The 24943-nt window shown below is 37.2% G+C and overlaps 1 protein-coding gene across 2 annotated transcripts in view; it reads right to left on the minus strand.

The window, feature by feature from the left end:
- The window catches only part of TTC39B (tetratricopeptide repeat domain 39B), a 78195-nt gene that overhangs the window by 41467 nt on the left and 11785 nt on the right, over positions 1 to 24943 (minus strand). For both annotated transcript variants that reach the window (XM_038170572.2, XM_038170575.2), the window contains exon 2: positions 14266 to 14300. In XM_038170572.2, the coding sequence (XP_038026500.2) occupies positions 14266 to 14300 (35 nt within the window). The remainder of the gene's footprint in view (positions 1 to 14265; positions 14301 to 24943) is intronic.

A 24943-nucleotide genomic window follows, 5' to 3' on the forward strand; every position in this document is an offset into this window, starting at 1 on the left:
CAGGGGAGGGAGGTGATTGTCCCCCTCTGTTCTGCCCTTGTGAGGCCCCACATGTAGTGCTGTGTCCAGGTCTGGGGTCCCCGGCCCAAGAAGGATGTGGATGCTCAGTCTACAGAAGAGAAGGTTTCAGGGGGACCCCATTGCAACCTTCCAGTACTTAAAAGGGACTTAAAAAAAAAAAAAAATAGATGGAGAGCCACTCTTCCTCAATCAGTTAACAACAGGACAAAGGGACAACGGTTTTTAACTAAAGGAAGGGGGATTTAGATTATAGGTTAGGATAAATTTTGCCTGGCAGCAAAGGACCTGGGGGTGTTGGTCAACAACTGGCTGAAATGACAGCATCAGAGACAGTGGGGCTAGCATGACAAGGGAAGTGACTGTCTCCTTGGCACTGGTAAGACCAGACCTCAAATACTGGTCTCAGTTTTGAGACCCTCACTACAAGAAGGGTACAGAGTTGCTGAAACACATTCAGAGAAGAGCAGCAAAGCTGGTGAAGGGACTAGGAAACAAATGAGTTCAAATGACTTCTCTCAAACATACCTCTCCTGAAGCGTTTAAAACTCATCAGTTTCAAAAAAGTTCAATAGAGTGAAAACGGGACTTAGGGAGAGAAAAGGGATCCAGAAGAGTATTCTTGCAAGCAAAGCTTCAGTTTCACTAAATTGTTTTATTTAGACACTGGAGAATTCGTACAAATGAGACCATTAGCTATGTTAAAAAAAAAAAAATAGTTTTCATTAAACTTCACAACTGATCAGATACATATGATTAAACAATGAGATAGACAGAAGCAAGAGAAGACCAAAAGTTAGGGTGAAGTGACAGCATTTTAAGAGGGTGTTCACCCTCTATTCCTCTTTAAAAGAGGAAGTTCTAGGAAGTTCTGGAAAGCTAAAATTAGATACATGCTACAGTAGAACACTGCTTTATTTTAGGAATTACTACTGTTCACATTGGTAGAAATATTTTTAATATTGTCTTACGAATCAAGTGTGTTCAAACATTCAAATAAAACAAAAAATGTCAAATAAAAATTCCTTCTCATAATTCTTATCTGACATCACATTTTAGGTGTCAGACCACCACCTTTCAGAAGACCATTAATGTGCCTTTGCTTTACATTCTTCAACTGAGTCTTATTTGTCAGATTTGAAAAAGCAGGTGCTGCACTTGTGGCTTTTCCAAAAGAAACAACAGTTGTTTAACTGAGGACTAGAGGTTTACTAAAGTAGGAGGCTTTTTTTCCTTTTCTTCTCTGAAAATTGTAAGCAACTCTACTAAAATTTTCAACAGGATATTAATGCTACCTTGAAGATCTAATACTTCAGAATTCTCCCCTGCTTTGTATGTACATCATGTCTTCAGTGATCTCCACCTCCACCCCCCCCAGAATCTCACGTACCATACTGCTATTTAGCCTTCTCAATAGTAATAGATGAATAATAGATTAAAATTAGTATTTAATCAAAAAAATTTTGCAGCTCTTTGAAGAGAGGCAGGGAGAAGGACAGTGAGCATGAGGCCATCTGGCAGCCAGGCTTGGGCAAGTGCATTCACTGAAAACAATTAAGGAATTGTCATTTTCTTACAGCAAAAATATGGAAAACATGCGAAGTGTAGGTGTGTTGTTTACTATTTGCATTGAAACAATGCAAATATTTCGGGATACGACTAGAACTGTGTTTGTTCTAGTTAAAAAAAAAAAATAAACTCAGTGCCTACAGCACTGCTTCATGAGAACCTGGTAACAGAACGCAACAAAGCTGTCAAAAGATTTTGCATGCGAATATTTGCTCTATTTTACCTCCACAACTTGAAGGGGTGGGGGAGGCAGATAAAAGGTTATCTGATGGTGTTTCATATCAGAAACACTGCATTAATAATAAATATCTAGACAGATACTGCATCTGTACAGCACAAAAAATATCAATTGCTCTGTCCTCATGTATGCTCTACAGATGCAACAAAACTGGGTCAACACAAAGAAAACTGAGGTAAAATTCTTCATCCCACTAAGTCTCAAATAGCACAGAAAATAAAAGGGCCAACACTAAACTCATCTTATTGGCTGATGAGCATCCACCACTGCCAATGCCACCAGTCCACCCTTCTGAAAAAAAAAAAAGGCTACTGTTGTAGTCACTTTTTTTTTTTTTTTTTTTTAAGAAAATTAGAAGGTCATATTTGGATTCATCATTAACCAAATTTGGTATCCCAATAATCAAATTATTTTCAGGTGTTTTTACAATTTAAAAAGAAAATGAACATCAGCAGCTTTATCTGACACCAAGTTCTTTACTTGTTCAAGTTCAACTGCAAATGGTACTGCACATGCACAGTACGCAAGATTCATTACGGAAAATTTGCATCAGCCATATTGTGAGAACAAGGCACACTGCAACTACCTGAGCTTCTACCTATCTGAATATGCACATACAATTTATCAGGAGAATGACTGTGAAATAATCCTAGTCAAGCAAATCAAGCCCCTACAGCATGACTTTGACACAACCTTGAAAAACATGTAATCCTAAACGCCATGAGTAAAACAGTTAGATCATAGGTATTTAAAAGTGACCACAGTTTGACTAAGGGGAAAGAAAAAAAAAAAGGCACCATGATGGTCTGCAGGTTAAAAAAATTTGCTTTACACTGTTCTGTTGGACACTATGGGAAATATATACCACTATTAAATGTTAATTGTTATCAGATTTATTAAAAGAATTCAGTGATTCAACAGTATTTTCAGATGTATATTTTAATATGCAATCTTTGCAGGTAAACTGAGAATTTCCTATGTTTGAAAACCCCATATCAGACTAACAGTTTTTATGAATTACTCCATCTGAGGTCAATATAGGCTATGGTGATTATAAAAATGAGCATCTGAATGTGCTGGAGAACAATACAGTCAGAACTTAACATACAACATGTATATAAAAATAAAATTATTTTTTGTTTGTATTCCAAATTTCTGATTGTTTAACGTTTCTCATAAGGTGTAGGGCATAGGACACACTGACAAGGAATTACGTTGAAAGAGATCCTCCTGAACTGAGCTAGCATATGTAAGTAATAACCACAGCTTACTGACAGTTTTACACAAAATGAATAAAAATTCCACTTATCTTGCTATGGAAAGGACAAGAAATAAATCATTCAGCAAGTAGGACACCAGATCAGGCCAGATGTTTATGGGACTTGCACTGCGTCACACAAATATTGGCTCTGATCCAAAACAGAAAATTAGGACAGAGTAGTTCTACCAATAAGAGTGTTCTACCTAACTTCACAATAATTTATTGGAATTTATCACACAGTGAACTTATAGCTGAATTTGGAGACCTTAAATTGCTAAAAATCTCTCAAAACACACTGCATTATACTTAGCATTTTGTACTTATAAAGCATAGAACTGCATTACATTAAAGTCAAAAAATCATATAACCTCAAATGGTTAATTAGAGTATATCTTCTTCTCTTGATAGGTGTATTATAAATGCAGGAAATGATTACAAGTCAGATACTATCCTTAAATTACCACATATTAAAAAACAGCATCCAAAACACATACCTTGCGGTGTTCTACAACCTACAGCATCCTAGCTGATTAAGCACTGACATCAGCATAGATGCTGCTGCTTGCTAGAAGCATTGTTCACCACAGCAAAGTGCAGAGGAGAAACAATTACTTCTTAAATCCGTTCCAAATACAATTTTTTCCCTCCTCTCCAGAGAACTCCATCTGAACTACAAAATGTTTTTTATTAAATGTTCAGCATACCTGCTAAAGTACATTTTCACAGATAAAACTCCATAAATCTGTCTAACACAATCACAGTTTCAGGGACTAATAGGCAGAGATAATGTACTCACAGGGTTAATTTGGTTAACTTCAGGTAAGTAAATATATTCCTTATACAAAAATAATTGCTTCTTCTTTCACTCTTCTTTTTCCACCGCACAACAAAAAGACAGGAGAAAAGCATACAGAGAAAACAGACTATTTCACTCTTCAGCATCCATGAGGTTTCATTAATGAGTTATCAAGCAAAAAGAATAAGAGAATAAAAGTTCACAAGCCAGCAGCCGGCATCGCAGGCACTCTCCATTGCTGAATTTAAAAGAAATGTCAGAGTGGCAGCAGCTACAGTCAACGCTGGAAGCTGATGTCTCTGCAGGAAGAGGATGCTGGGAGATTTTCCCAATCTGTGCTGCAGCCTAATTCTAATCCATCACTCCTAACTGCAAGGAGAAAATGGAGACAGGAGGAACGCAAAGTGATTTATATTTAAAGACAAAAAGGGAGTTGCCACAGCATTCCCTGAATAATTATACCATCTTTTCTTTTAAGTCAGACAGAAACAGACAAGTATACTAATGCAACCACAGCAAAAATAGAGCAAACACATAGGAATTGATAGCAAACAGCACTGAAGAAAAGTAACTGTCTCGTGTTTGATTTTCATTATTTATGTAGTCCTCAAGCAAATGAGCATGGTTTTTATTAACCCTTTGACACTTTCTCCCTGTAAATTCAAGTGTTTTTTTGTTTTTTGTTTTGTTTTGTTTTTTGTTTTGTTTTGTTTTACTTAAAATCTTGTGAGCAAAATAAAATAGCACAGAGAGGCAGTTTACATGGATTGGTTATATTCATGAACATTAGTACCAATGGGAGAAAGTAAGAGTCAGAAGCAAAACGGCTCCAACAGGAATAGTTTCATCCCCTTGGTCTAATCTCTCTAGATAAGAGAGAAAGGGAAAGCTCAGCACATGGGAGCTAAGCAGCAGCAAATTAAAATACGTCCTCTTTTGTTACCTTCTAAAATTGCTCTTTAATGCTAGAACACCTAGGCTAAGGGTATGTGTTCATAATTATGCCTACAGTCACAAACTGAGCTTAAATAACAAAAAAAAAAAAAAAAAAAAAAAAAAAAAAACATCAGGAAAAGCCTGTAAAACAATGCAGGAAACCATAGGTTTGCATTTACTAAAGTTTACCATTTCAGATGGGTGCTAATTAAGTCGTACTTCAAGGCTATCTACTTAAACAATTTACTTTTCAAAATACAAAAAGTAATGCATTTTGCATCACACATATATTGGCACACAAATATATATATGCATCACAGACATAGAGGTGCACAGTATTTCCTAAAACACTGGAGGCAACCAAGGACTGTGAACAGAAAGAAATGTCAGACAACACAAAGGACTTTAGTAATATGTGTAAGTAATAGGGCTTTCTCAACCAGAAGAAAAAAGAAAAAACAGGAGTTTTGGCTCAGTGAAGCAAAGGCAGTGAATGAAGTCACTCATGCCAAGCATCCACGATGAAAAAAATAGAAATTGTTTTAATACATACCACCCTGACATTAACTTCCAAGCCAGCAATGGCTAGTTTATAGTTTCTTCTGATCACCTGATCCCACCACAGTTATGAGCAATTCCACAAGCTCACCATCAAGCTACCCTAAAACACCCAGAGGGTCACAACATGCCATTGCCTGCCTAACTAACCCACAGCATAACCATGTGCTAATTTAACTGTTTCAGGACCTTAGCAGGTCAGGTTCTCCAACCAAATACAATTCTGTTGCCAGCCCAGTTTCACATCTCTTCTGTTCTACAAATCTGAATGACACGATGCAACACCAGCCCTCTGTTCTCCCTAGTCACACAAAGCAACAGCAGAGGGAATGTGGTGTTTCGTTTCTGAAGTAAACACAAGTTAAACTAGAGTAATCTTACATGCTGTGGCTGATTAAGCACTTTCACACCTAAAACTTCCATGTAAACACCATTTCTAAAATAAGTCAAATTTCCAAAAGTTTTAAGTGACTGAAACCATTTATAGAGTTCAAATACTGCTTCCCTGCATAACAACAGTATCCTAAAGATGTCAAACTGTTCATTGGGCTGCACCAAAACAGACACAACCACTTGTACATACGTGTGCTACTCTAGGGTTTGAAAGGCAGAGATGAAACTGACAGCTGCCTTGACTAATACAACTTACTGACAACAGCAACCTTGAAATCAGAATGTTTCCACCTTCTCCTTGAAGTTGCTCCTGATACCATTAAAGACCAAGGATCTCTGAGCTCTCCACCACACAACTTGGAAATAGCATTTATGTGTACTGTCAATAATTCCATTACCATTATCTGAGGCAGGGAGAGAGGACTTGACAGGAATTCTCTCACCTCAACTGCACGCTAGAGACAAGACAGTCTTGAATCAACGTTGAATAGCCGCATAAAAACCTACCCAGTTCACAAAGAACACAAACCATGTCCTGTCTTAAATTTAGGCCATGTTTGAGACCTCAGAAAACACCACCCTGTAAAAGCTGAGAGAGACAGGAGCCAATTTCCACAAAAATGCAGCAACTTCCTTTAACTGATAAAAATGAGCCTTCCACCTGCAGATATCAAAAAATGTTTTCCTGAGATTACCTAAGAAAAAAAGCACAGACACACACGAGCTGCTCACACAAGCCACCTTCACAACTGTTTCCCAAAATTTTCCAAGACAGTTTTCAATTATCTGTCAAAAGAAGAGAGATCAGAAAGTGGTTTTTAATAGTTTAAAATAAAGCATGTGGCAGAACTGGTTTTCAGTTCCCATTTCCTAAGAAGGATCATCCTTCTCAATATTTGAAGAAGTTATAACCTACAAGTTTTTATTTTTTCATCTGTTTACAAGTCAGAGCTCATTTTTTCATTTCCTTATTCAAAGTACTCATGATTCAAAAATTGTGACATCAGTTTGTGAACACAACTAAGTACTCTGAGATCACAGATTGATCACGTAACTGTAAAAAATGAGGAAAGAATATTCACATTCCTCATTCCAGCAAAATATAAAAAAATAAACATAAGAAAAATTTCAGTATAAATCCTTTACCACAGAACTGTCTGTGGTAACAATCTACATCCCTTTCAAAGTCCCTGAAATATTCAAAGAAGAAAGCTCTTGAACTGGATGACTGCAAATTATCACAGCATTCTTCATTAAAGCACAGGATAAGACAAACGCTAATTTCCCAAAAGCAATTTAAAGAGATAACATATGGATGTGATCAGCAGATCACACATTCTAACTCTCTAACATCAAAACTAACACAATAGGCTCCAGAAGTCTATTACTACCCTGAAGACACCAGGAACCCCTGACCTAAACATAGTATCTGTGTTTACTACTATGGTGTTAATTTGTCTTTCATAGAAGAGCTAACCACAAGCAGCTACCCAAACATTTACCCTCAATGAAGACAAGCTTCTCTTGGCCAGCACTGGGTCATATAAAATAGGCTGTTCTATCCTGCACAGGACCCTTTCAGTGAAGGCTTGCAAGGAAAAATGGCATGGGAGAGATGCAGAGCTTTGGGAAGTTCTGTGCAGAATGTCCCAGTGTGCTCCAGCATCAGGCTTCCCCTTCAAGCCATGACAATTCAGACTGTAGAGTTCGGTTTGAGGGATTTTTTTGTTTGTCTGTCTATCTGTCTGTCACTGGTTTCCCCCACACATGCGTTTTAAGCAGCTATGGACACATGGAATTGCACGTTTCAAAGTCACCAGAAGACACCACAACAAAAATTTGTAAGATGTATCCTGAAAGCATCTACTGAAATACAACAAACAAGTCTTACGCTAGAGGCAAAAGTTTTAGTTGCAATAAATACAGAAGATTTAACAATAATATAACTATTGCCCACTCAAAACCCCTCAAATTTACAGAACTGTTGGGGTTAGAGATTAGGGGTCAGATTAGGCTGCTTTCTTGACTACTGCTGTTCCAAATCTTGATACTGACGACAGAAAGTAGTGTGTCATATGTGCATAGCTATGAAAATCTTATTTACTGGATACAAAAATCACCTTTACAGGACCACTTTTTTCCCTGCCTTGAGGACCAAGCATAAGAAAATACAACTTTGATCACAAGTTGTCATCGCTGTTTCTCACCATCTTGAGACAATGTGCGAATATGAATTCAAGCATATGGAGATCAAGATTGTTCTTACAAGCTTCTGGCTCCCAGAACTCAAATTTGAATTTAGGGTCACTTCCTCAGCTGTTCAGTTTCCTTAACTGACAAAACACACACATGTGCAGGTATAACCGAAATCTTAACTACACTTCTGAGATTACAAGGATAACCTGCTCTAACTTCCTTAAACACTTCTGGCACTTAATCTATCACCCCAGTAATACCACACAGAGCTGCTTTGGTAGGATCAAGGATTAACAAAATCCAGCTTTGGGTAGGAAAAGGAAATGCAGAAGAGGAATGGTAATATAGCAGCAAAATATCAGCATTTCTGCTGCAAAAAAATATAGAAAATCCTATGAATTCCATTATTCATCAAAACTCGTTTGTCTGCTTCTCTTTGAAATTGTGGCTTAGATCTTTCCCCTATTTCATTTTTGAACTGTATTCACAGGAGATTTCACTATCTTTCCAGCTCTTCCACCGACGCCAGAACTGGAGGTCTGGCGTCAGAATTTTCTGTACAAATAGAGCAACACAAAGGTTGCCCCTGTGTATGAACGGTTTTGATCAGCCAGGCAGACAATTGCATTTCTTTCCAAAGACAACTACCAGTAATCCTCTATAAAACATACCCAGCCAGTTACCATAGTATAATCACTGTGAATGTTATTAAAAGAATCATTAAGGTTGGAAAAGACATTCAAGATCATCCGGTCCAACCATCACCCTACTACCAATGTCACCCACTAAACCTTGACCAACCTTCATTTCCCCAGGAATGGCAATGACACCACTACTTAATGTAAAGGCAAGATGGTGTTTTCAAAGAAAAAGACTGCACACCGAGTAGACTACAGGAAAGTATGATAATCTGATGGTAACCCATTCCTGTCACATACTAATGAAATTTTAAGGAAAAATTAGTAAAATGAAACAGGAGAAAATTAAAATATAATTGAAAGAGCATTTAAGTTCTTAACAAGTTTAAAGCTTCAGAGAAGACATTAAAAAAAAACACAGCAATGACAAGATTAATACAAGATTAAGCATAATATGGTTAAGAAGTAGAAAGAGCACATACCTTACTTTTTAGTCATCTTGTAAAAACAAAGACAAAATAACTTCCAAAATAATACTCTGACAACAGAAAACATGGGTCTCCATATTTAATAGAAAGAATTTCGGAGTAATTCAGGGGAAAATTAATGTAGCAGAAATACATAAGGAACAAATTGCAGAATTTGGTAATTACCTTGGTCGCTAAGGTTAGAATTGTATTTGAGTTTTTACATAATAAAATTCAGATGCTCATGAAACATTTTAGGAAGAATTAAAGGATAAAACCAATCTTTTCTATCTATACATCTTTTTGAGCTCATAATTCTATTACCCGCCAAGAATCTAAGCTACCTTATGAAACAGACTTGTACAACACTTAAAGTAAGCCAACACTCAGGTGGAAACATGCTGATACATTTGGTAAGCAGCAGCTGAGCACCACAAAACTTAATTATTGTCAAAGGCTTGAACTTCAAAAACAGAAAGATTTATTTACAGCTATTGAGTTATTTTACCACAGGGGATACCAGTGCAGATGTAGAATTAACTGTACCACGTAATGGCAAAATTTAGTTTCACACTGATCCCAGCTATCCTTTTCATAAGGTTGAACATGCTACATCAAAAATTATGGCCAAGCCAAAGTACTTACAAAAATTTAATAGCTAGATTTGACAGAGTAAATAACATGTGAAATTCTATGGCTTGTTTTAAGCAAAACAGCAGACTGCCTGTAACAGCCATACTTTGACTTTAACGACAGTAAGTAAAGAATTATATTTACACTTAACGATCCCTCCACACTTCTAATAGAACCATGAAATTTGTGATCATTCCAAAAATTGTCAGAGTTGCTGAGTATGCATACAGTACCTAACACAAGATCACAAAAGAGTCTAGATAAATAATCTAATCCATTTAGACAATCGGAGCAAAGACTGATTGCCTCCTGGACTGGTCCTCAGTTACAGCAGCCAGCACTAGAGATTTAGGGAAGGATTTTAACCTCTTAAGATAACTCATTGGTCTTTTAGCATCTAACCTACACAACCTACCTGTAGTTAAGCAATAATAATAATAATAATAATATGGAAGACAGCCAGTTAAAGAGAAGTTAAATTAGTAAAATTGTGTGTTATTTACTGGAGCAATATACACAGTACTGTTCCTTTATAAATATTTTATGTTACTGATACACAAAATATTATGATGACAGGTCCCACTTGTTGATTTAGAGAATTCTAAAAGAATAAGTTGATCTGATATAATTTGAATAAGCTCTTTCCTTGTAAGTAAACAGAAAAAGCCCTTATATATAAAAAAGATTCTACCCAATAAAAGGGTTAATTTTAGCTGAATTCAACTGAGTATGATCAAACTGCAATAAACCATTCAAATAAATGCCAGATATACTGTAAGAGATATAACAATTTAACTTTCTTATCTGATTAGAAGAGATTGAAACATAGATACATTAGAAAATTCCAAAAGGAATTTTATCAACAGCAAAATCAAAAAAACTAGATACAGCTTCCCAAAATGTTGAGCCTCCAGTACAATGAAGTGAACAAGCATTCAGTGCTGTTTCAATGCAGTAATGCTTTCAAACTTCTATTACTGTATTAGTAACAGAAAGAAATACCATTAATTCTAGACTGATTAAGGTGAAAAATAACGAGAATGGGTCCAGATTCAGGAAAAGCTTCCCTTAGGCAACTTATCAGTATTATTTGAAAACTAAAACAATAAAAAAATTTCAAGGTATACAAGATTAAAACTTTCAGAAAAAGTCTGAAGGCTTGCTTTTTGTAGTCCTTATGCACATTGTTTAAATAGCTGTACCTTTTGAAAAATTTGAGAATGGAAAGAGTCTAAGTGGTGAATGCTGCCCGGATACAGAATATATGTATTTTCTACATAATCCCCAGAACTGCGAAGCAGCTAATTATCTAAACACCGAGCAAGTCATCAGCAGCAATTATTTCAAATGAGATTGTCCTATTCTTATTGCTTAAATCTCATAAGCTGAGCAGTCTTCTCAACAAGCTTCATTTTCTACAGAAATAATGTACATGGTTATGCCAACTGCCTGGTCATGCTCTTAATATCTTAGCCTATTCGCAGTTTCAGTCAATTGCATTTAACAAAGAAACTGTAAATCCAAGAGATAATTAAAATCAACACCTAGATAGTACAGAAATACCTGAAATACGTACCTACTGACAGAAAAGCTACAGAACCATAGTTAACTGTTTTGTTGGCCGGCTGAAAAATGAAACCACCACCCAGGAGCAAGGAAGATTCAGATGCAGCTGGGGAAAGGAGAGGTATGTAGGATGTGTGCAGAGAAAGCTTGAGTCATCTGGTAGGGGAAGGTATAGGTTCGTAAGACATAAGGCTCAGTTCAGAGAAATTGGCCATGAGCACTGTCACCTACAATGAACACAGAATCCAGAAGAAAATAACAACAGAAATGCTCAAGACTTACTGTGGCCATTAGCAATCAATGGAACATTTAAGTGTAAAATAAAAGCTGACACTAAGTCATTTTAATGACTTACTAAATGCTTACTAAAGCTAATACTTCTCAAAAATCTTGCGAAGCTTTAATCAGTTTACTTTTCCTTCTTCTATGTTTTATGGTTAAGATTTTACAGGCCTTTTACACTTTCACTAACCAAAGCCTACAACAACTTCCCCACCTGCAAAAGTTTGATGAAAGCAATTCAAGGTCAGTAATATTGTGTGAAAGTAACAAAAGCCTTTCCATATATCACAGGCCCCTACAGTCCTCTGATACAGAAACACATCAAATTCTGTTTTCCATTAATATTACAGCAGCTGAATTAAAATTTCTAAGCCAGACTGAAAAAAAATAATAGTCTTAGCGGTTTGGAAGAACAGTGCTGTTCAAACATTTATTCTTGACATCCTCTGTCAGTTAACCATCACCAGACAACTCCAATGGAATAAACTGCATATCGAAACTACTAAAATGGAGCTTCAAATTTTTCTTCCAAAGACGAAGAATTAAAATTAAAAAAAAAAAACACTACAGGATTTCATAACAATTTTAAAACACAAATTGTAAAGTTGGAAAAATTGTAAAGAATTTAGAAAAAAACATGGAAAACTAGAAATATTTCTTCTCTCAAAGATTACTAGTACTTTCACTTATACTATCTGTCAGTCTAAAAATGTACTCAAAAAATAAAGGCATTCAGAATCTGATGCTGGAAACTCACATACTTGTTTGATCATCTGTACATCCTGTTGGGTTTCAGAGTCCTATTGCTTCTTTACCTTCAATCAACTAATATGAAAGTACACGCTTCTTTTACAGTATTATTTAAAAGCTGTCTATCTGGGGACACACCTGAGCAACATTTATGAGTCCAAACATTCAATATAAGATTAAAGCATAGTGCATTTTAGTAGATATAGAAAGTGAGGTCTTTACTAGTTCAGTAGCCTGCCAATCAGTGAGACAGGTTAATCCCTGCATTATTTCAAGGTTAAAGTTGGTGACTTATAATCACGTTAATCAACCAACCAAAGAAATAAAAGACATATTCCATGAAGAACATTTAGCACATAAATGCACATCTCATAACAGGTCAATGAGCTAGGCTTCCAAATAATAACATATACTGCCCTCATCATCTATGGAAGTTTTACTACATCTAGTTCAGCTTATTTTAACAGCCAATGCAATCAACTCAAATCCAGCAGGATACTTTCAGAGTCTGTTCAAATGCCACTTTTACACAGCCTATATAACCCAAGTTTTTTGATGTAGCTATTCCCTAAACTGAAACAGTTCTTGAGATGTGAAGATGAATTCATTTTCTACAAAGACAATACTGGAATAATCAGATTCATTATAATGACATTATCTTTTAGAAAAACGAATAAGAGCTCGGTGAATGCAGTTAGTCACACTGTGACTTCTCCTAGGGTTGAAAAATAGAAGCTGTTTTAATACAACACAGACTTGCCAGCTGTTTTCCTTTCCTAATAACCCATTTAAGATAGATAATAAGTCTCATTTTATGATCTCTCTAATGGTACCCCACAAGAACTGCAGGTGGTCCTATGCTACTGAAACACAGTGAACTAAAGGCTGTGAAATCTGAACAAATGCAAAAACTGTTTTAGAATACACATTCACCAGAATCAATCAACAATGTAAAAGCACAGGGACAGTATTAGAAGTAGAAGACTGCTTCTGCTACAGACTGCTAATATTCTCTCTACCACCCTACAGGAGGACATGTATTCTTTTACATAACAGTTTAATACAGGCAGAAGTAATACTAGCAAGCAGAAACTGTTATCAGCCTAACTTCTATAGCTGTAACAAGTAACAAGCTTCTATATGGCAGCTATGAGCACTGAAGACATAAACACAAAAGATTACCAGAGTTTTGCATACTTTTGCATAATAAATATCCATGCCCATGTCTAACATCAACAAAAACAATGAAATAACGTTCTCACAGAATTGAGTGAGTGTTGGATAAATATCCTTAAAGTAAATATTCGAGTCACTTTCTCCCCTCACCCAGGGGAAGCAAGGGCCAAAGAAAGAAGTTATCTAATCTTACAGCACCTGCTAGTGAGCCTAAGGAAGAAAGAGTGGTCATTAACATGAAAAAGTTCTTGACACTAATGTACAAGATTCTTCTTCATTTATTTCTGACTACAGGAAGTTACATTACATTTTTCATATAGAGGGCATACCTTACTACTCTAGGTATTATACAAATGCTTCAGCATTAAATGTAACGCTCAAGAAGTGACTATACCTAACTTCATCAGGAAAAAAATACCTGTGCAGCAATTGGTGTAGCAATCTGCATTCAAAAGTCTTGTTTTGATGGTCCTATCATCTGAAGTTTTTCCACTAATACTAGGTTATGATTTTTCACCATACAAATATTTGCCTATAGCTATCAGTATGCAACCAAGTTACTATTTCTTTTTCTTTACAACTTTCACATTTGTTGACAAGTACTTTATCATATCCATCAACCTAATTACACTCACTTTTCCCAACTCTTGAGACTTCAACTGCTCTGAAAACACGAACACGGTCAGTGCATAAAAAAGCTACAGTGCCCTGAGAAGATATGCGTATAGTACTTTATTGCTGTATAAGTAGCTTTTAAAATATTTATTTTTATTAAAAATGTTACTTACACAGGGATGTTTTCAAAGGCATCTTCAAAATTTTCCTGGAAAAGAAAAAAGCTGTTTTAATTAAATGTGCATGTGTATTTTGGGACTCTTTCTGTAACACGGCAGAAAGTTACGTTTACCAGGTAGCATTTATTATGCAACATACAGTAATACTCAGAATATTCACGGCCTACTGGCTTTCCCTTATGGTTTCACTACAAATCATCACCCAAACATATACATTTCCTATTGGCCTACCATATCACACTACAGTCTCAAGTTAACACACTATAGTCTCAAGTTAAACACAGACGACGACTTCTTCAGACTCACGAACTTCTACCATGTAAACTTCTAAGAGGAATACAGGCTTACACCTCAGTAATTTCTGCAGCACATCTAATGCATTCAGGATGCACCAGCTTACTTACACAGAAAAAACAGCATGTAAAGTATTCTGAGCATATAGCTGATATGCAGATGGACCAGATTATATATGTCAAGTCCAAAATGCATAACAGATAGTGTGCATACACAGCCAACTCAGGCATTAGTAGGACTTACGCGAATTACTTAGTACAGACATCAGGATGATGTCTCTTCTTCTTTTAGTTCAAATTAAAATAGAGGAAGAGATGCATGAACATAAAATGGTCAGAATGATTCAGATCAAAGGACACCTACTTCTATATCCAGTTTCCAAAACTAGACTTCACAGTCGTGTAGCAAACAAAGAACAGAGTAAATGTCTACATTCTTCCACCCACCACACGTTTTCCAGCCATTAACAGCTCAGGCAATTTCCTGACCTCGTTGTGGTTTGTCCATCTGGTAATTTTCAGGATCTCTCTGTTCCATATACTGATCCAGTCCTTCCTTGTTCATTTAAAATTCATTATGCCATAACCTCATTAAGGAATTCAACATCCTTGCATGATACTTACCTTAGAATCACAGAATCATTAAGGTTGGAAATAACCTCCAAGATCGTCTGCTCCAACCACCAGTGTCACCCACTAAACCATATCTCTAAACACCAGATCCAACCTTTCCTTAAACAGCTCACACTGTTGTGGCCAAAGTGTGAGACACAGCACTTGGCTATGTTTAACCTCATCCCATTGGGTCAATTAGGCGATCAACCCAACCTGTCCAGGTCCCTCTGCAGAGCCTTCCTACCCTCCAGCAGATCAACACTTCCCCCCCAGCTTGGTGTCATCTACAAACTTACTGAGGGAGCACTTAATTCCCTCATCCAAGACACCAATACAGGTATTAAAGAGGATGGGCCCCAACACTGACCTCTGGGAACACCACTGGTGACCGGTCACCAGCTGGATTCCACTCCATTCACCACCACCACCCTCTGGGCCCAGCCCTCCAGCCAATTTTTAGCCCAGTGAAGAGTGTCTGTGTCCAAGCCATGGGCTGCCAGCTTCTCCAGGAGAATACTATGGGAGACCATGAGAAAGGCCTTGCTGAAGTCTACGTAGACTACATCGGTGGCCTTTCCCTCATCCACCAGGCAGGTCACCTGGTTATAGAAGGAGATGAGGTTGGTCAGGCAGGACTTGGCTTTCATGAACCCATGCTGACTGGGCCTGATCTCCCAGTGGTCCCACATACGCCGCATAACTGCATTCAAGATGCCCTGTTCCATTACCTTTGCTGGCACCGAGGTGAAGCTGACAGGTCTGTAGTTCCCTGGGATCTCCTTGCAGCCCTTCTCATAGATGGGCGTCACATTAGCACATCTCCAGTCATTCGGAACCTCTCCCAATGACCATGACCAGTGATAGATGATGGAAAGTGGCCCAGCAATCACATTCGCCAACTCCCTCAGCACCCTTGGGTGGATCCCATCTGGCTCCATGGACTTGTGACAGTCCAGGTGGAGCAGCAGATCTCTATTTCCACCTGAGCTGTGGGGAGTTTCTTCCGCTCCCCATCCCAGATTTCCAGTCTGGGAAGCTGACTACCCCAAGGATAACTGGTCTGATTATTAAAGACAGATATAAAGATGGCATTAAGAACCTCAGCCTTTTCCTTATCCTCATGTTCCCCCCAGTCCAGTAAAGAATAGAGATTCTCCTTGTCCCTCCTCTTATCATTAATATAATTTGTAAAAACATTTTTTGTCATCTTTAACCATAGTGGCCAGGTTGAGCTCGTGCTGGACTTTAACCTTCCTGACTTTCTCTGTGTATGCTGGCAACTTCCTTGTACTCTCCCCAAGTTGCCTGTCCCTTCTTCCACCAGGCAGTCAGGAAGAGAACTCACCTTAAACATAACATGAGATTGAATCTACCATTCAGTAAATACTTCAGAAGACACACCAATGCTCCGTGAATTCTGTATTTCTAGGCAAACTTACCAGCAGAAAACAGCTAATAAATAATCAAACATTGTAACAATTTCTCTGCTAATTCAGCAATATACTGTGATACTGTGATCTACTTTCCTGAAAATAATACTTATTTTATCTACAGGAAAATTTCTATTCATAATAACCGTTGCAAAAGGACATGACTTTTAACATTCTTTACAGGTAGAACATGCAATTGCAGTAGCTTGAAAGAGTGTAATAGCACGTTCTTTATTGTCTGCAGCTGCCACTGCCAAGGAGTGCCATAAATATACTTAAAGATATGTTATTAACAGACGGCCCAAATGCTCTCTTTCAAGCTAAATTTTCTGGCTGACAATAGTATAGTAGACAGGATAAGGGATACTCTGAAGAGTACAGTAGTCAACACAGAAGACAGTAAAACGATGTGTGATCTGAGGAAAGATGAACTGAGTTTGTAAAAGCTGAAGAGATGCCAACAGGAACAAACATCTTAAATAAAAACTGTGTTACCCATGTCTCACCCACACACTGATAAAAGTCATCAGCCTTCTAATAACTTGCCTCTCTGAAGACTGTTTGCCTCCCTGAGCTATTTCCAGAAACAAGAGGAGAAATTCAGCAAAATAAATAAAACATACTGACAGTTTTTGAGCATGTTTCCGTTTTTCCTATGAGGACAACTTTACATGCAAAAAATAGATTCAATTGTCAGATATTTACAAATAACAGTAATAATCAGAAGTTTATACTGACATGATAAAACTTTTGATGTCAACCTCTTGCCTGCTCCTAGCACATAAAGCTCTTTTAAACCTGAGAGGACCAGCTATGTACAAGCAGAAAGAGATAACTCACACATTGTATCTAGGTGGACCTTCTCTGTCCAGCTCCTGCTGATTTTTGTTCCTTACTATTCATACCAGTTAAATGCATGTCTAAACATTTAGAAGGTGAAGAACAACAATATCTTTTCCCAATTCCAAAGTACAGGTCACAGTCATGGCCTCTCAAGATTCCTCATAGGGTTTAAAAACATCGCAGAAGGGGTTAAAAACATTGCATTTGTTCTATGCGCCCTCACTGTCCCACTGGATACAGAAGGGGAATTAAAATGTATTCAAGTAAGACATCTTGTTCTGTCTTAAACAGTCTCAGGCAAGTTCGTAGTTGACTTTATAGTATCTCAATGATTCTGTATATAGTGAAGAAAGTTGAAGGCATTAAGTGAGAAACGTGGCCATTTTCTACTCCATTCCATGTCTCCTACAGGGAGGAAAAAAGTCATCACAAAAAAAGTGTAAATGGAAGGACTGCAACTGAGGTACCCAAAACAGCTCTTCCCAAATCAAGTTATGATATTCGTCATGTTCCTACAAAAACATAAAAGATTTCAGAAGTATTCAGGGTACAATCACTTTTCTCCAGGTAGCCTGTTACAATTAACTTGTGAATTAAACCTGTTCTATGAAAGAAAACATCAAGTTGTTACATCAAGTACATTTTGAACACATGAAGTTATATATTTCATGCATACCTACATATGTTTCAAAAAAAAAAAAAAATCAAGTGGTTTGTAATGTTTATCAATCCCTCAAAGTACAGAATCTTTTGGGCTGCCCAAAGACAAGGACAGACATTCTTGCACATTTGATTAAAGCCTAGCGAAGATTCCATCTTTAGTTGCTCATCACAGCACCGCAGCCTACAGACAACAGATACAATTGAAATGCCATAACTAACTTCAGGAGGTGCTTATTCAAGTCAGTCTACAGTAAAGAAGATTACTTAATTCAAGATAGATGATTTTACAAAGCACAGATGATGGTCTGCAAACAAGTTCCTTCAAACCTAATGCCATGTGTAACTAAATCAGACATATTTGTGACCTCAACATTTTACGAGTGTTATTGGATGAATATAATTTCCTTTGTTTGCATGGCTAGAGAGACTTGCCATAGACTTAGGATAATACAGTCCCTCATCCATTTCTTTCTGCTGACTTGGGTCCATTCTGCAGCAAGTCCTAAAGTATATCCTTATTACAACAGCCACAAACATTCAGCATAAATATTCAGGAAATAGAATTTGCAGATGGGTCCACAATAAAAAACAATCTCTTTTTTCATGATTCTACTCAGGAAAAAAAATACATTAACACTTTATTCAGTACTAAGTGAAACAGTTTAGTAATGTTTCTCAGTACATAACACTGAGTAACAATTTTTATTGCACCTTTTCCAGAAAACCTAATAACTTAACACGTGAATGTAAATTAAAGTGCCACTAGATGGCATGACGAAAACTGATTTAGATTTTCCCACAAATCTGGAAAAGAAATTGGCACAACACCTCAAAAATAAAGCTGTCTGGGAAAAAAAAAAAAAAAAAACTTTTCTTGAATCACATAGTCACTTTTTCTCGGAGACAGACAAATGAGACAACGTAAGATAGTGGTGAAATAATACTAGCCAACATTAAAAGCTGTTGATGTAAGACAGTTAGTTGTCTATTTACAGCTTTATTTTTAGGTATTAATTGGAGGACTGCTTTAAGTCAAGCTGTGGAAAACCGCAGTAGTAACTCCCCTCCCCAGAAAGTAAATAGTAATGGCAATCTATAAAAAGTAGTATATTTAGTAAGCACGTACACTTCAAGATTCTTTTTGTCCTGATGCTTTTTTCCAAACTTATATTCAAGTATGGGTACATCTAATTATTTTTGTCTTCTTCTACCTTCTGTAATTCACCTCAGTGCTGCTCCTCCCCTCAAGATCAAGGCTGAGCGAAAAGGATGCATAGAGAATCAGGCCTTTGTCGAAAGCCAAGAACACTTCATACCTCTACTTGTCCATAAGAATTTGCCTTTTTGGATGTCAGTTGCTGGATTCCCCATACACAGAGAGAGAGGTCTAAAATACCGCAATAGGAAGAACAACAGAGCTTGCACTGCAATCACAGAGCAACTATCATTCTGCAGAGGAATTTGTCCCATAGGACTCTATGGAGTTTAAACAAGATTTAGTTGACACACTCAGCAGCCATTTTCTAAAATCCAGAGAGATCCACCCTATTCCCTCTAACTAAAACGGTGCAGACCAAGCTGAAATGGTACTAACATGCACATAGCATGTAGGGGTAAGTATTGTCTTGGTGGAACATGGGCTATATCATTTTTTCTTTTTAATGATCAATACTCAGTACAGGAGAAAAGTGTGACTATGAGAAGATAGGGAAAAAACACTGAACTGAAATATCCACACTATGGACTGGGACTATCAAAGAGAAGCCTTCCCGATAATCTTAATTTCTGACCAGAGCCAGTTTGTAGAAAACAGTAATCACCACAGTTTTATTAGCAAATGGAATAAAATATTAAAAATGTACTTTGAAGAGAATCCAAGTAAATACAGAAAATATACATTTTTATTATTACTTGTTATGCGACTTTGTATGTATTCGTTCCTTTTTAGCCCGAGTCAGGAGTACATTCATAATAAATTCAAAGAAACTGGTGGCCACACGTTTCAAATTCCATAGCCCCAGAAAGGCCCCTTAAAATGAGCAGACAGTGGAGCTTGCACCTTGCTCAAGGATACAAGAGGACAACATACCTCCATTCAGTTGACTTGAGTGGCTTGTATCAGGAATAGTGCAGCCAGCAGGACCAGGGAGGTGACCGTCCCCCTGTACTCTGCTCTGGTGAGGCTGCACCTCGTGTACCATGTTCAGCTTTGGGCCCCTCACTACAAGAAAGACGTCAAGGCCCTGGAGCGTGTCCAGAGAAGGGCTACGAAGCTGGTGAAGGGCCTGGAGCACAAGCCCTATGAGGAGCAGCTGAGGGAACTGATGTTGTTTTAGTCTGGAGAAGCGGAGCTCAGGGGAGACCTTATTGCTCTCTGCGGCCACCTGAAAGGAAGCTGTAGGGAGCTGGGGGTTCTCAGAGGTAACTAGGGATAGGACTAGAAGAAATGGCCTTGAGTTGTGACAGGGGAGGTTCAGGTTGGAAATTAGGAGACATTTCTTCTCAGAAGGAGTGGTTTGGCATTTCGATGGGTTGCCCAGGGAGGTTGTGGAGTCGCCGTCCCTGGGGGTGCTTAAGGAAAGGTTGGACCCAGTGCTTAGGGACATGGTTTAGTGGGTGACATTGGTGGCAGGGGGATGGGTGGACTAGATAATCTTGGAGGTCTTTTCCAATCCTAGTTATTCTATGATTATGTGATTCTGTTCTATGACTAAGCTGAGAACAATGAAGAGAGCTCTGATGAGAAACATCAGTGAAATTGGGTACATTCTGAGACATGCAGCACAGGAGTACGACTGACCCTAAAGCAAGAAAATAACTGGGACAATCCCATTTCAGTGGGATTGCACCTTCAAATCTCAGCAATACACTGGTTCTCATTTTAGGCTTGTTTTTCTGTTTGTTGTTGTTGATATTTTATTTGGTTTTGTTTGTTTTTAATGCTAAAGACAGGACATATCAGAGACATTTTTCTGCCAACTTTTTTCTTTCCATTTATCATGCTCTGTACTTTGGTGTTCTCCTTTAGGGCAACAGTGTACTCGGCATTTAATGAAATACAAATCCACTGCATAATCCACTGTCAGTTGTCTACTCACTTATTTTGCATTTACGTAAGAATATTGAGGGGTTCTTACTCTGTCAAGTACACTGAAATAATTTTAGCCAAAGAACTGCTACAGTACCGCAGAGCTACTGTCACAGTTACCATTAATAAAGAATTAACGTATAATTATGAAAGACTTTTTTATATAAAAAATGATTTGAGACTACTAAACATTTCTTGTATAAAAACAGACGCTTCAGATCTGACAAACCTTCTTTCATATTGCAGGCTGGTCTAGTTTAAGCAGTCTCCCATAAAACATACTTTATATCAACAACCAGCCAACTAAACATAAGGAAATACAGTTGTCAGTGGAATACCATCATTACATTTTTTCTAATAAAATACCCTCATGGCTTCATTCAAAACGATTTTTAATCAATATCCTAGATGTGAACGAAATCTCCAGCTGTGAAGAATTATATTAGAGTTAGAGGAACACAAATCATAACAAGAAAACACTGCCTTTAATAGACTAGCATCAATGAATATAACACAGTCTCAAGTGAAGAGCTGTAAATGTAAAAACAATGAAAGAAATCATACATGCTGGCTGGGTTTGTATTATGGGAAGTAACAACCTGGAATAAGGCTAGAAGGTCATTTTGACAAGTAATTCAATATGAATTCCTGTTGTTATTGTGATCCTTAAACTAATCTGAAAACAGTAGAAAAAAGTTTTAGCATGCAACACTGAGAGGATGAAAACAGAAAAACGTTTTACTTCCTTAGAGTTCAACCATCCTGAAGGTTGGTTAATATGTACAAATACAGAAGATTCCCCAAAATAGTCCAAGAGCTAGAACACATGACTTAATGTAAAAGCTATTTAAAAGTTTAATCACTTCAATTTACCAAGCAGAAATATTTAATATATCTTGCTCATTGAAAAAGCTTTAAAAAAATCACACACAAACACAGTATCACACAAGCACAAAATCAGTACGAAGTAAAACCTCTTTCTTGTAAACATTGGTTTTCATCATGTCTTTTTTTCCTGCTGAGTCAAATTCACATTTCTTCAGGCAGAGTGTTAAGTAAGAGTAACAATGGATGCCATCTTTCGTGGCTCCAGATGAAGTCTGAAAAGTACATAACACTATGGCTCAGCTAAGCACAAATTACTAGGTTCAACATCAGCCAAGTTTCATGAAAACTGATTGCTTTTGTTACACAAGGAGCAATTATCTGTAGTTCTGACAATACTTTGTTCAAATTAACTCATAGCCTGAAACTTGAGCCACAGACAGTATTCCACTACAGAATTTACTGTCAGAATTTCACTGCATAGGATCAAAAGGATATTGAGGTAGTTTTAGGTAGTTTCTGAATACCGCTCTTTCCCCTTTTTCCCAGAAGCGTGCATATTCTCCACATAACATAAAATACCTTCATAATGGATTATATGAGCATTATTTTGCTGCTTCTCCTCCCCTCAAAAATTACTCTCAAAGAATCATATATCAGAAATGACTACTTCAAGAAAAAAAAAAACGACGGAGATGAACAATACTGCAAGCTTTACTGATTTAAAGTTGTGAAAGTTCACTTTATAATACTGCTCGGTTAAAAATAAATTCACCTAAGCAAACTCATTTGATTCATCTGAAGTAAGAGAAGTGTAACATGCCTACACACGCTTCAAAACGTTAGGTAGAAGCTGTATAAACTAGAAAAAAGTAACCGAGAACTTGACTTATAAAACAATCTGTTGCGGACACCTTTCTTGCATGCTAACAATCAGATGATGGTGTCACCTACGGACAGAATTCAATTGTCACTTAAGTGGGCTGTGGCATTAGAAAGCAAGAACTGAACTGAAACACACAAGTTCTGTTTCTACTCAATGCAACTTTTTTTTTTTTTTTTTACATGAAAATAACTCCTTCTCTGAAGGAAAAAAACATGTATTTTTGTGCTTACGCAGTATTTCAAGTTCATTGGCTTGAACTCTAAATATGATCCATCTGCTTCTTCAAAGTTATTTATTCCAAGTATTTTGAAGAGTAAGTCTGAACTACTGAGCTTGATCTTTGGCTTCTGAGAGCTCAAGTTTTTCATCTGCTGTGGAAAACTTTTAGGATAACACAGCTCCTCCAAAACAGACACCAAACCCTCCACTTGCCTCTTTGGAAAAACACTGGTATTTTATGCAGTCTCATCCACATGGAACATCATGTCATATTCACGATCTTTACTAATATGGGTGATATGATTTTTATATATGTATATATAAACTATATATATATATATATATATATAAAAAACAGGGGTCACGTGCTAAGAAAAAATAAAAAACACAACATTCCACACACAAAGAGAAAACAGGAGTTGATAAGGTAGAACCCAGCTCTACTGTAAATTTGGCTAAATAAACTGTAGCTAAATACAAAGTTCACTGTCATTTAGCTCAATGATTAGATATCAGTACCCATAAGAACAAAGGTGTCTCCATTACAGCCTGGAAAGCAGTGACCTTTCCATGCAGAGCTGGTTACCTCAAATTTACCAAAAGACATACAAAAATGCAGTCTTAAAAGTTCCATACTCAATTTTAACAGAAAACAGATGCTTTCAATGAAAGTACCTGCTGTAGTTCAGTGTTAATTATTAACATGTTCTAAAAAGCAGACAACTCTTGATTTGCACTCAGCTGCATGTAAGCAGGACATTTATAAAGCAGCATACCAGCCACTTCATATAAACGAGGTCAGGACTGGGAATGATTATACTCAGTGATATCAGTCTTTGTGGGTCAGACTATCTACATACTAGAGTGAGCATCAAGATGAAACCTTTTCTGAATCTACTTCTAAACACCAAGCTTAAGGCAGTCTCACGTTAGTACATTAGCATCAGTCTTGCCTGTTGTGACTGCAGCTGGCTGAGCTTGCACTGTTTTAAGCAGCTCTCCCCTATGACTGAGAAGTGGAAATAAGCAGAATCAGTTACACCATCAGCAAGGATCACAAAATACTTCATTATAATTGACATGCAAATGGCTGCTGTCAACAGTTATTTGTATTTGCATTCATATCTGACATTTTGCACATAAAAGTGAGAATATAACTGAAGTTAAAGTTGGCTGAACACCAGTCTGGATTCTCTTACAGTTTACACTGGCACCTTCCCGCTATTTGACCTGTTATTTGTCAGTTTGACCTGCAGTTGCTTTTGCACAAAGAGCATTTTTAAGAGTCAAAGGAGTAGGGTAGCAACAGACCATCATTGCTATAATAAAGTTTATATATACATATATAAACAATTAGTTAGCCATCTTTCCACATCCCAACAAACAGCCCCAAGTTCAAAGAAATATCAGTTAGGCATATGTTTGTTAACAGCACCAGGAAATAAAAAAAATAAAAAAAATCACACATTGGGAGTTGCTAGTCCAGTACAAATACAGAGTATGCTCCTAAAGCGATTTGCAAATATGTCACTATTCTTACTCATTTTTATTGGACAAAACTGCCTGCCAAGCAATTCTACAGTCAAAGATAAATACACGTATTTAGATGCACTTTGACTGGATACATCTGCCTTTCAATACCATCAGAAAAGTGACTTGAGAAGAACGGGAAGGTGACTAAACAGACTGAGAAAGTAGGGACTACGCAAAATCATTCTCCTCAAAGGAGATACTCCAGAAGACACCAGAAGTTTGTCCTCTCTAGCAGGTAAGGATGATAGTTCTGTCAGCTTAGTTCTTCTTTAATTAG

This window comes from Anas platyrhynchos, chromosome Z (genome assembly GCF_047663525.1).
Source record: "Anas platyrhynchos isolate ZD024472 breed Pekin duck chromosome Z, IASCAAS_PekinDuck_T2T, whole genome shotgun sequence".
NCBI classification, from domain to species: Eukaryota; Metazoa; Chordata; class Aves; order Anseriformes; family Anatidae; genus Anas; species Anas platyrhynchos.